At 42.6% G+C, this 12,843-nt stretch overlaps 1 protein-coding gene across 1 annotated transcript; it reads right to left on the bottom strand.

The window, feature by feature from the left end:
* Positions 1-7,888: 7,888 nt before the first annotated feature.
* Positions 7,889-12,282, bottom strand: LOC100339353 (serine protease 1). The gene is made up of 5 exons (XM_002721843.5): positions 12,243-12,282; positions 10,288-10,456; positions 9,347-9,600; positions 8,642-8,778; positions 7,889-8,113 (listed from the first exon to the last, which is right to left on the bottom strand). The coding sequence occupies exons 1-5, from the start codon at positions 12,280-12,282 to the stop codon at positions 7,964-7,966; spliced, it is 750 nt and encodes a 249-aa protein (XP_002721889.2). The 3' UTR covers positions 7,889-7,963.
* Between the last annotated feature and the right edge of the window lie 561 nt (positions 12,283-12,843).

The following is a 12,843-nucleotide window of genomic DNA, read 5'->3' as shown; positions in this document are numbered from 1 at the left end:
TGCAGACTCCCTGTGACAAGGTTAGACTTCACCTGAGTTCTATGCCCCCAGGAAAAAATGGCAGTTCCGTCCTCACCTCCACCACCATTTTGTGTTCTGAGAAATGAATTACCACAAAGGCACTCCCTTCCCACGTGACTTAGAGTGGACCTTCTGTCCACTCTCTCTCTTATGACACCAAGTAAGACTTCAGATTGCTCTGTGGATTACCTGTGACAACTGTAAAGAAATAAAGTGGTGATTTTAACAGCTGTTATTTTTCATATTTCCATTGTTCTTTTCTGTATTTTTCTCAGTAAGTATTGGATTTTGTCAAACAAAGCTGAGATTTGTTTTTTTAGGGTTTATTTATTTATGTCTAAGTGATTTTTTTTCTTTTAGATTCTGTTTATTTATTTGGAAGACAGAGTTACAGAGAGGCAGAGGGAGAGAGAGAGAGAGAGAGAGAGAGAGTCTTCCATACGATGGTTCACTCCCCAAATGGCCGCAACAGCTGGAGCTGTGCTGATCTGAAGCCAGGAGCCAGGAGCTTCTTCTGGGTCTCCCACATGTGTGCAGGGGCCCAAGGACTTTCCCAGGCCATAGCAGAGAGCTGGATGGGAAGTGGAGCAGCAGGGACTGGAACTGGTGCCCATAAGGGATGCTGGCACTGCAGGCAGAGGCTTTACCTGTATGCCATGGCACCGGCCCCAAGGTTTGTTTTTAAATGAAATTTCTATGATGTTTATTTCACAAGTTATATCAGGCTTTACCCCTTACAAAAATCCTTTTATCCACACCAGTCTCCGTGGAGAAAGCCAGCTGAGAGCCAAGGCAGCACAGCTGGGGAGGAAGCTTGCCGGGTGTGGATCTGCCCGCCCCACCTTGCCCTCTGTCTTCTTTTCAGAACTTTACGTGGTTGTCGGCTGTCCCAAGTAAAGCTTGGTTAGGACTAGATGGACTGCTACTTTCTCAGCAGAGACAGCTGTGTTGGGCCAGGGAAACCTTGATCTCTCAGAAGTCTGCTGCCTTCAAGAGTAACCAAGATCCAGGGCAGCGCCAGAGCCCAAAGTCCCACTTCTGTGAAGTGGGAAATATTTGTTTTCCCTTGATAGAGAACTCAGGATTCATTTCTCACTTCTACATAGGTGAAAAATGTGGTAGTAATTTTACTATTTATTAAATGTTTTCTTAAATGATCACGTGTAGGTACTTTTAACTAATATTTCCTCCTCATACCTGTTGATATATGTAGTAATAGACCTCCCACTTCATAGCTTAGCATACTGAGAAGTTTGAAGTGGCTGTCTTTCTCTGGATAAGGCACCGAGTAAGTCAGGAGTAACTTAACCCTATCAGATTGACTTCAAGACCAAGCTCCTCAACACAATGTTAACAAAAACATGAAAATGTTAGAGATTAAAGGAATTTATGAGAATATTTGGAAAATGAAATAAAATGAAGTCCCTGAAAGTCTGGAAAATATGGGAATGCTGAAGTTAGCCATTTTATTTAGCCAATATTTACACAAGTTTTGCTATTTGTCAAGAACTAGGACTAGCATTGTGGCACAGTGGGTTAAGCCATCACTTGTGATGCCAACATCCAACATTGGAGTGCTGGTTTGAGCCCTGGCTACTCTATTTACAATCCAAATCCCCTCTAGTGCACCTGGGAGAGCAGCAGAAGATGGCTCAAGAACTTGATCCCTTTCACCCATTTGGGAGCTCCAGGATGGAGTTCCAGGTTCCTGGCTTTGGCCTGGCCAAGTCCCAAATTTTGTGGCCTTTGGGGAATGAACAAGCAGATGGAAGATCTCTTTCTCCATTTTTCCCTTTCTCTTTGTCACTCTCCTTTCAAATAAATAAATATTTTAAAATGCTCTACACTACTTTGTGAATGTTACCTCTTTGATGCTCTGAAAAATCTGTGTGATGGGATCCCAATTTTAGAAATGGAAACTGAAACACAGAAGTTAGGAAAGCTGCCCAAAGTCATAAGGTCACAATGTGTGTGCCACAATCAGAACTGTATAATCCAGTTTCAGAGTCTATCATGAGAATTGCACATAATATGACTGATTCACATGTTTGCTTAGTGCCCTTTAATCCATCTTTCAACATCCTTCTTTTCCTCACCCCTCCCCAGACTCTGGTAACCACAATTATATTCTTTTTTAAAAAATATTTCATAATTTTCATTTATTTTTAAAAAGATCATTCATCATAATCAAATGTGATTTATCTGAGAAATGCAAGGGTAGTTTCCACATTTCCAAGTCCATAAATATCGTAAATCACATCAATAGAATGAAGAATAAAAATCACATGATTATCTCAATACATAAAAAAAGCATTTATTAGATTAAACACCATTTCAAGTAAAAACTCTCCACAATTTAGGTACAGAAGGGACATACCTAAAAATTATAGAGGCTATATGTGACCAACCAACAGCCAACATCACATTGAAAGGGGAAAGCTGCAAGCATTTCCCCTCAGGTCTGGAATGGATGGCCACTTTCACCACTCATTTAAATATTACTACAAATTTTAGCAAGAGTCATCAGAGAGGAGAAAGAAAGAAAGGACAGTGAAATTGGAAAAGAGGGAGTCAAGTTATCCATGTTTGCTGATGACATGATGCTGCACATGGGAAAACCTGAACACTCCACTGAAAAGCTGTTAGGACTGATAAACCAATTCAGTAAAGTTGCAGTTTACAAAACAAATACACAAAATCAGTCACTTGAAAGAGAAATTAAGAAATAAATCCTATATGCAATAGCCACAAAAAAATCAGATATATAGGATAAATTTAACCAAAAAATTGAAAGATCTTTACAATGAAAATTATCAAGTGAAATCATCAAGGACACACAAAAAATGGAAAGATATTCCCTGCTCATGGATTGGAAGAATCAATGTCATTAAAATGTCTGTACTACATAAAGCAATCCACAAATTCCACGCCATCCCTATCGAAGTACCAGTTGTTGGGGTGGGCAAATGAAAGGAGAGAGATGACCCAGGAACTTTTCTTCCGAAAAGTGCCAGCAGGCCAACTCAGTGCATTTCCTTCATCGATAAGGATTACAACAGTCTATTGGGCTGGTGCCGTGGCTCACTAGGCTAATCCTCTGACTTGCAGTGCCGGCACACCGGGTTCCAGTCCCAGTCGGGGTGCCGGATTCTGTCCCGGTTGCCCCTCTTCCAGGCCAGCTCTCTGCTGTGGCCAGGGAGTGCAGTGGAGGATGGCCCAAGTACTTGGGCCCTGCACCCCATGGGAGATCAGGAGAAGCACCTGGCTCCTGGCTTCAGATCAGCACAGCGCGTCGGCCGCGGCGGCCATTGGAGGGTGAACCAATGGCAAAGGAAGACCTTTCTCTCTGTCTCTCTCTCTCACTGTCCACTCTGCCTGTCAAAAAAAAAAATAAAAAAAAAAAAACAGTCTATTGTACAGCGCGTGTGTGTGTTCATATAACTCTAAGGTTTCTCTAAAATATGTTTAGCAAGACATGTTGGATAAGCATGTCTGGGAAAGCAGCTGTGTGTCCTTGTGAAGCCAATGTTCTCACAAGGGCTCAATGCTCTTCTTGTTAGTAGATAACAAACTATCCTTAATTGGTCCCCACGGTCACCCTCTGTGTTCTAGGCAGAAAATATCTTCACTAGGAGTGCATTGGCAGCAAACTTCTTCTCCACAACCAATGACATTCCTTACAGAAATAGAAAAATTCCAAAACTCATATGTAATCAGTAAAGTCCCAGAATAGACAAGGCTATCCTAAGCAAGAAAAACCAAGCTGGAAGCATCCCAACACCAGATTTCAAAGCATACGACAAAGCTGTAGTAATTAAAACAGCATAGTACTGGCATAAAAACTGACACATAGATCAGTGGAACAGAATAGAGAACCCAGGAATTGATCCATGTACATAGAGCTGACTGATTGTTAACAAAAACTCTCAGAGCATGCACGGGAGTAAGAATGATCTCTTCAACAAATGGTGCTGGCAAAACTGGATGGATATACATAGAAGAATAAAATTAGATCCATGCTTCTCATCACAGACAGAAATCAACTCCAGATGAATCACAGACCTAATTTGAAGACCTGATAGTATGAAGCTACTGGAAGAAGATATAAGAGAAGCACTCCAAAGCCTTGGTGTAAGGGACTACCGCTTGAACAAGACCCCCACAAGCACAGGCAGCAAAAGAAAAACTAAACAAATGGGATTATGTCAAACTCAGAAACGTCTGCACAGCATAGGAAAGGGTCAATAGAGTGAAGATACATCCAACAGGATGGGAAAAATATTTGCAAGCTGCCTCTCCAACAAAGGATTAATTAATATCCAGAATATATCAGCAACCTGGGGCCTGCATTGTGGTGTAGCTGGTACAGCCATCACCTGCAACACAGATATTCCACATGGGAGCTGGATTCGGTCCTTGTTACTCCACTTGCAATCCAGCTCCCTGCTAACGGCCTGGAAAAAACAGCAGAAGATGGTCCAAGTGTTCGGGCCCCTGATACCTGTGTGGGAGACCCAGGTGAAGCTCCTGGCTCCTGGTTTTGGCCTCTCTAGCCCTTGTGGCCAACTGGGGAGTGAACAAACAGATGGAGGATATCTGTCTCTTCTTCTCTTTCTATAACTTTGACTTTCAAAATAAATAAATCTCAAAAATATTTTAAAAAAAAGCAACTTAAAAAACTCAACAACAAAAAAAGCAATCAATCCAGTTAAGAAATGAGTAAAGGACCTCCATAGACAGCTTTCAAAAGAACTACAAAAGGCCAACAAATATATGAAAAAATGCTAAACATCACTAGCTGTGGTGGAATGAGAGGGCCATGCCAAAATGGCTGCTGGCAACAGAAACTGCCTGGCAACAGGCTATGATTGGATGGTGTCGGAAAACACATGACAATGGAGCTACTGACAACAGGCTGTGACTGGATGGCTTTGAAAACTGCCTGGCAACAGGCTGTGATTGCCTAGGGCATAGACCGCCCCTTGACCAGATTGGCTGCCTTGGCTATATAAGCTGCTGTAGCAACTGAAATAAATGAGTCTGCAGGCAACTCACCTCAGGCCTGCTTCCACCCGACTCCCAGGGTCTGTGTGGTGACTCCGGGCCTCTTGCCCCCACCACACTCCTCCTCTCAGAACGAATCCACAGCAACAACTAGCCATCAGAGAAATGCAAATTAAAACCACAATGAAATATCACCTCATTCCTGTCAGAATGGCTAAAATACAAAAGACAGAGGGAAAAACTGCAGCACCAGATGTGGAGAAAGGGCAACATTTATATACTCTTGTTGGGAATGTAAATTAGGGCAGCCTGTATATATATTCCCACTAAGCTAGGATCTTTTTGCTTTTTACTCATTAAATTTCTTATTTGATAAAGCATTAAAAATTTGTACTGTAATGTAAATTTAAAAGATATTGGCTAAAAAACTAAAAGAAAAAGAAACAGGTAAGAAGAGAGAGTTAAAGGGAGAGAGCCAGAGGGAGGGAGAGAGGAAGGAATACCATTATTAGTCTTAATAGCATATCTACGAACTATATTGAATCTGTTAAAAACTAATTAAATATTTGTAAAAGATGAATATTTACAAACAAAAAACCAGAAAATTTTTAAAAATTTGTGTTAATATTTAAAACAAGGGAGATATATATATATATATATATAGAGAGAGAGAGAGAGAGAGAGAGAGAGAAAGAGAGACATCTCCCACCCACGGGTTCATTCCTCAAATGTCTGAAACAAATGAGGCTGCACCACGCAGAAACCCGAAACCAGGAAAATAATCTGGATCTCCCATGTGGACGACAGGAACCCAAATACTTGAAACTTCCCTGCTGCCTCCCAGGGTCTGCATGAACAGGAAGCTGGAATCAGTTGTAAGTTGAACCTAGGCAGTCTGATATAGGATGCATGTGACAAAAGTGGTATCTTATCCATGACACCAGATGTCTGCCCCGCCACCATTATATTCATAACTTCTATGACATCACCCTGTCTTTAGACTCCACATATTAGTGAAGTCATGTGATCCAGTCTTGTGCTTGGCTTGTTTCACTTCATGTAATAGTACCTACAGACCCAGGGGATTGAGACAGATTAGTTTTTGCATTTTCTTTCTCTCTCTCTCTCTCTCTTTTTTTTTTTTTTTTTGACAGGCAGAGTGGACAGTGAGAGAGAGAGAGACAGAGAGAAAGGTCTTCCTTTTCAATTGGTTCACCCCCCAATGGCCACTGCAGGCGGCGCGCTGCGGCCAGAGTACCACGCTGATCCGAAGCCAGGAGCCAGGTGCTTCTCCTGGTCTCCCATGGGGTGCAGGGCCCAAAGAATTGGGCCATCCTCCACTGCACTCCTGGGCCACAGCAGAGAGCTGGCCTGGAAGAGGGGCAATCGGGACAGAATCCGGCGCCCCTACCAGGACTAGAATCTGGGGTGCCAGCGCCACAGGGGGAGGATTAGCCTAGTGAGCCCCGGCGCCAGCCAACATTTTCTCTTTTTTAACCTGCTACATCCACTCTAAAGCATCTGTGCTGAGACTCCACCATGTTTTTCCCTTGTCCAGTACTAAGCATGCCTGGCATCAAGTGTAGGGATGTCTATTGCAACCCTGGCAGTGCGTGATCTACTAAATGGTGGAGATGTGGGGAAGAGCTGTTGGAGAACTAAAGCACAGTGGCACGCCCTCCACACAGAGGTCAGGAGGACAAATGATGCCTCTGCAGCCAAGACCTCTATGGCCTCAGGGTTAGCAGCTCTGTGTCTCTGTGTTCTGCAAACTAGTCTACATTTGAACTTGTTTTTGATTGTGGTTTAAATTGGTACATAGTCTGGGCTGGGGCTTGTGGGGAATGGTGTTGGAGAGGTACTAAAGCTGTCCCCAGACGCATGCCTGCTATGGAAATGATATTGTGGTCAGAAAATAAGAAAGAGCTTGGAAACTGGAGCACACAGGTAGCAAAATGCAAGAAACCTGTGATTTTTAGCCCTTTCTGCTTCTAGAGATTTGTTTTTACCAGCCTTAGAGTTTCAGATAGATTAAAGAAAAGTAGAGTGAGCAGTCTGTCACAGAAGTAGCAATGCCTTGGAATAAAGTCAGCTTGTACATCCTCTAGCTATGCTATGAGCTGTTAAAATGACTGGGCAATTGATGCTAACTTTCTGCATGTAATTATCATTTGCAACATTGTGAACATGATCTACCATTAAAATACATAATAGAATATGTATCATAGCCAAATATTACAACAGCACTTATCTGACACATTAAGAATATCCAACAATCAGTCTGCAACAAAACCATGATGTAACAATGACTGCCCACCCGATACATCTTAATATTCTCAGTGTGTCAGAGTTGGGAAGGTAGTAAATGGTCAGTAAGTCTCCATTGATTAGATTAAATGACTGACTAAAGGATATTTTCAATTATCTCAATACAATATTTCATATCTTGATGCTCTTTCTAAAGCTTATTTTTATTTATTTGTAAGTAATAGTGAAAGAGAGAGAAGGAGACAGAGAGATGTTGTCCCCATCCACTCGTCCAACCCCTAAATAGTCGGAAAGTTTGGGATTGAGCCAGCCTATAGCCAGGAGCCTAGAATTCCATCCAGATCATCCAAGTGGAAGGCAGGGGATCAACCACATGAGCTACCCTCCATTGCCCTTCCAGGCACAGTAGTAGGGCGCTGGGTTGGACGTGAAGGAGCTAGAACTCGAACCAGTGCTAGATGTCACAAGAAGTGGCTTACCCCACTGTGTCACAACTTCCACCCCTCTGTCTCCCTTCTTACTCAGAATCTCGTTCAAAAGAAAGTTCACCAACACTAAGCAAAGACCATTCTTGGACATATGTGATATGGAACAAAGGGTTTTATTTAGTTTCTGTGTCCAGGCACAAAAGGAAATTGACTAATGGGGGGGTTGTGGAGAGAAAAGGGGTTTAGTTGGCAGCGATGGTCTGCCGAATCCAGCTCACGTAGTTGCAGACCTTGGTGTAGACTCCAGGCTTGTTCTTCTGGGCACAGCCGTAGCCCCAGGACACAATGCCCTGGAGTGCTCCGTTGCAGACCACGGGGCCACCAGAGTCACCCTGTGCAAGAGAAGAGACAATCAGGGCTCTTGTTCATCAACAAGACATGAGAGGCAGGTGCTCTTTCCCATGCCGGGACCATGTTCTCAGCTGCTTATTCTCCATGGAACGCCTTCTTTGTCCTGCAAATCAAGCCTGCAGTCTCCTTACCACATCCATAGCCCTCCTACCCTGCTTCTAGTCCCTTGTCTTTCCTTAGGTACCTAGGAGACCAAGAAGAGCGAATCCAAGAGAATGCAGATGCTTCCTAACTAGCTCTTTGTAAAAGGGTTCTCTTCCACCATCTCCCTCCCTAGAGGGTGTCTGGCTATACGATCTGCACAGCGTTTTTGTGTCTCTCTTTGCAACTGACCCCAGCTATCAATAACACAAAAAGAAAATTCAAGGTTGGTCCCAAAGCTGTCCCCTGCCTCTCAGCCTTTTACCATCAGTCCAGTGATAGTTTTATTATCTTCTGTGTTTCAGAAAAGGGAGAACACAGTGGAGAAGAGCAAGACGGAGTGGATGGAGGCATAGACAGAAACTCACCTGGCAAGAGTCCTTTCCGCCCTCCAGGAAGCCCAAGCAGAACATGTTGCTAGTGATCTGGTTTGGGTAGGAGCTGCGGCAAGTCGAATCAGAGAGGATGGGAGCCTTCAGGCACTGCAGGAGATCGGGGTTGTTGGCTGTGGATGGCAGGGATGAAAACAGAAAACAATTAGCCACAAGGCTCTTGAAAATTTATTCCTCAATATTTCTTCCTTTATCAATATTCCCACTCTTTCTCTCAATTTTCCAAAAACTTCTAGGTTGGGTAGCAGCCTAGAAGAATTTCCTGTGTTTACAGAACTCTTGAAGTGGTTATAGAACACTTTCCAGGTGGTTCTAATAAACAAGTTGTTCTTTCTTTGGCACTTGTATCACTTACCAGAGAATTCTAGCCTTAGAGACGTCATTTCCCATATAGGGATGTACTCTTTTAGTGACATATTCCTTGGCCTCTGTTCTTTCTACCTCCTTAGTTTTTTCCCAACACTCATCATGCCTTGATATCTTTATAATAGTTCAGGTTGGGGGATTTTATGCATACTATCAGCAAAGGAAACTTCCTGATTCAGATTTAGATATTCTCCATGACTCTCTAAATCCCTAAACTAGCCTCTGGGGCTCTCACCTTCAGTGAGACTTTGACCCTTAGCATGCCTTTCTCTCCTAGTAATCAGACTCAGCATTTCTGTCCTAGGAGATACTTACTGCCACTGCTCAGGGTGTTGCCCCAGCCAGACACAAGGCACTGAGTACCAGCAGACGCACAGGAACTTGGCAGAGACACTGCGGCCACTTTGGAGTTGAGGGAGGCAGCGGACTTCAGTTTAATCAGCATGATGTCATTATCAATTGTGGCTGAATTATAGCTGGGATGGCGGATGACCTTGGAAGAGCTAATGAATTGCTCACTGCCCTCAGTGACCTTAATGTTGTGTTCTCCCAGACGCACCTGGATTTGGCTGAATTAAAGGATTAAATGATTCTTCAGTGTTCAACTTGAGCTGCTTCTCCTTCCACTGACCTTCCAGTCATGGACATAAACACCACCCTCTTCAGACACTGACTTACAGTCTTGAGGTGCAGGTGGAGTTCTCCTTAGGGGAGTGTCACTACAAGTGCAGACTCATGGCCCACCAATTTATTGGAGTGGTCAGAAACAGGAATGGGAACTAAGCTCCCGGAAAACAACTGGGGATGAGAGGGGAGTTGGTGGAACTTTCTCAACACCTGCCATTTCTCCTCTTGATAGGGTCACTGATTATCATAGGGAGAAGAGAGGAGAGTAAGCTATATGGAGAAAACCAAGGGAGAAGAATGAATTATACTGCTTTTAATCTACTGGACACTTGATGCATTTTTGTTAATTCTACAGCCATTTTCTCTAGTTGAGCTATGATGATTAGGGTTGTGTCTTGATTAGACCCTTTCTAAGGAGACTTTCTTGCCCATTGCTTCCCTCCATGTCTTAGTACCATCGTTTGGGAAGATATCACAGAATTCTAAGGGTACCCTCTGTGCTCATGTCCCTCAGTGCCTAACACAATGACTGAAGGCGTCTCTCCCAAGGGCAACAGTCTAGCTGACCCTACAGAGAGCTCTGGGAAAGATAGAGAAGCAGGTTAGGAATGTGAATATTGATTACTTACGACTTGTAGCAATGAGCTGCAGACACCACCCACTGGCTGTTGATGAGGGAGCCCCCACAGAAGTGGTAGCCAGAGTTCAGAGACACCTGGTAGGGGACGGAATTCGCCTGACAGGTGTAGCCACCTACGATCTTATCGTCATCGTCATCACTACTGGTGGGGAAAGCAACTGACAAGGAAGAGTTGAGAGAATTCTCTGTTAAATAAATCCATCTTGCAATTTCTACTTCACTAGTTCTTTCAAATCAGCATGAAAAGTACAATTTCTCTTTTCTTGAATAATCAAGGAATGGTAGTTTTGAGGTAATTTTTGGAAACTCCACTTTTCCTCACCATTTAGATACCTATATTATTGAGTGTATTTAATTTTTGATTTATGCTTTAAATTTGACAATTATGTTGTTTGTGCATGTATCAGTTCAGAAACACACACGCAAACATGCGTGTTCACAAACTCACAAAGATTGGAGCACTACGAACTGAGGATGCAATGAAGAGCAGCCATACAATTGGGTGTAAAGCATTGCAGTATTCATAGTTGTATTTGTGGTAGTTGGTAGGGTGTTGGTATGTTCTAGATAGTCCCAAGAAGTGACAGAATGGAAGCTTTTAGATGCCACCCGAGAATGCGCTGGCCAAGAGAGAAATGAGAACTTAGCTCCTTTATTCCCTCAATTTCTCTCTTTGACTCTAGTCTACAATTTTCTCTAAATCATCTGACAGAGAATTTTAAGATTTCCTTCTCCAAACCTTACACTTAGCTCAATTATCTTTCTGATGTTTATCAATTTGTTCAGGATGGCAATGTGTAGGCCACTGATTTATCAGGATTTGCCACCACTCACAAGTTTTATATGAGCCCCATTATTCAAGCATTTAAAAATGATTTTAAGAAGGAAATTTCTAAACACATGGATAACTATATTGACTCTGTATCTTGCCAATTTGGGAAATCCTATTATTAAGGATTTTAATAATATAAAATTCAGTAGTCTCAAATAGAAGTGGCATTTTTCTATTTTTTCCTCATTGAAAGACATGTTGCTTTGTATAGGAAGGACTTCAAGGCCGAGATGTCATGAAGCGTACCCAGGGGCAGGTATTTGCTGCAGTCGTTAAAATGTTGCTTGGGACATCTTCATCCCATATCAGAATGCCTGGGTTTGAGTCCTTCTCTGCCCCTGATCCTAGAATCCACTAATGCATGCAGGTGATGGCTGACGCAATAGGGTCCCTTCCACCTGTATGGGAGACCTGGATTGAATTCTGGGCTCCTGGTGTCAGCCTGGCCCAGCCCTGGCTGTTTGCAGACATTTGGGGAGTGAACCAGCATATGGAAAATTCTCTCTCTCTCTCTCTCTCTCTCTCTCTCTCTCCTTTTCTCCCTCTCCCTCTCTCTTCCTCTCCTTCTCGTTCTCGTTTTCAAATAAATATAAATAAATAAAGGATTAAAAACTCATCCTTGAGACTTTCCTTGTGACATATAAAATATCCTTGCTTGTTTAAACTTCTGGGTTCTGAATTATCTTCCCTTTATTATACCGGAGTCTGGCTTTGATGCTCATAACAGCCTCACAAGGAGAACAAGATTAGTCCAATTATTAATTTTAAATTCTTGTAAAAGTTAAGACAAACACCCCCTTAATATGGACCATCCTTTCCTTTTCTCTCTTTCTTCATAGACTTCAGCAGAGCAAGTTCTGCCTCTTTATATCTTCTATCTGAGCATATCTGCTCACCAAGAATTTCTTCCAACAAATGAGATTCTAAGTATCTTTAAACATATAGGCTATACACCACTGTTTCAATATTTTAACTTCTTGGGGACAAAGACTGTCTTCAGCATTCATTGTTAGCTCTCAGGGCACACACTTACATATATGATAGACATTTTACTGATTCCTGTGTCAGAGATGCAGCAAAAATCCATCAAAAATCAATTGTAAGAGACTCACCAGCAGCCCCCAGGAAAGCGAGGAAGAGGAAGGTCTTCATGGTTGCTTACTGGACCTGGACTGGAGGATAGATTCCAGCTTTCGTCTGCAGGTATTTATACTCCCAGCCTATCAGGGCGCCAAAGCCTAAACACGTTGAGAGGGACTTCACTGGAAACACCTAATTCCAAATTTAGAATTCGATTCTTTAACAGATGGAAAATAATCCAGTCTCAAATTTAAACAACAACATGTGTCTACTTTTCCAGAAGGTTATGGGAATGGAAGGAACAAACCACCTGGTGGGAACTGTTTGCCATAACAAGAAGGTAAGTAGGAATAAGGAAAGCTACAGGTGTCCTGATTCCCAGAGAGAGATCTCCAGTGCTTGGTTGTCTCAACTGTGACCTTCTATTCTGACTCTCCTGGTGAACCCTGACCCTGGAGGTTTCACATTTGTTCTTTTCCAATTATAATCTTTGTCCTGTGATTCTGATTTAGTACACGCATGTTAACTTTCCACTGTTAGTACAAATGCTTTGTTGTCCCAGAAAATAACATTCTTATATTTAAAATTATAATAGTGAAAAAGAGAAAAGTAAAGTAATTGCAACAACAATTA

The sequence above is a fragment of the Oryctolagus cuniculus genome, chromosome 3 (genome assembly GCF_964237555.1).
Source record: "Oryctolagus cuniculus chromosome 3, mOryCun1.1, whole genome shotgun sequence".
NCBI lineage: Eukaryota > Metazoa > Chordata > Mammalia > Lagomorpha > Leporidae > Oryctolagus > Oryctolagus cuniculus.
This window is presented reverse-complemented; position numbering and strand designations above follow the sequence as displayed.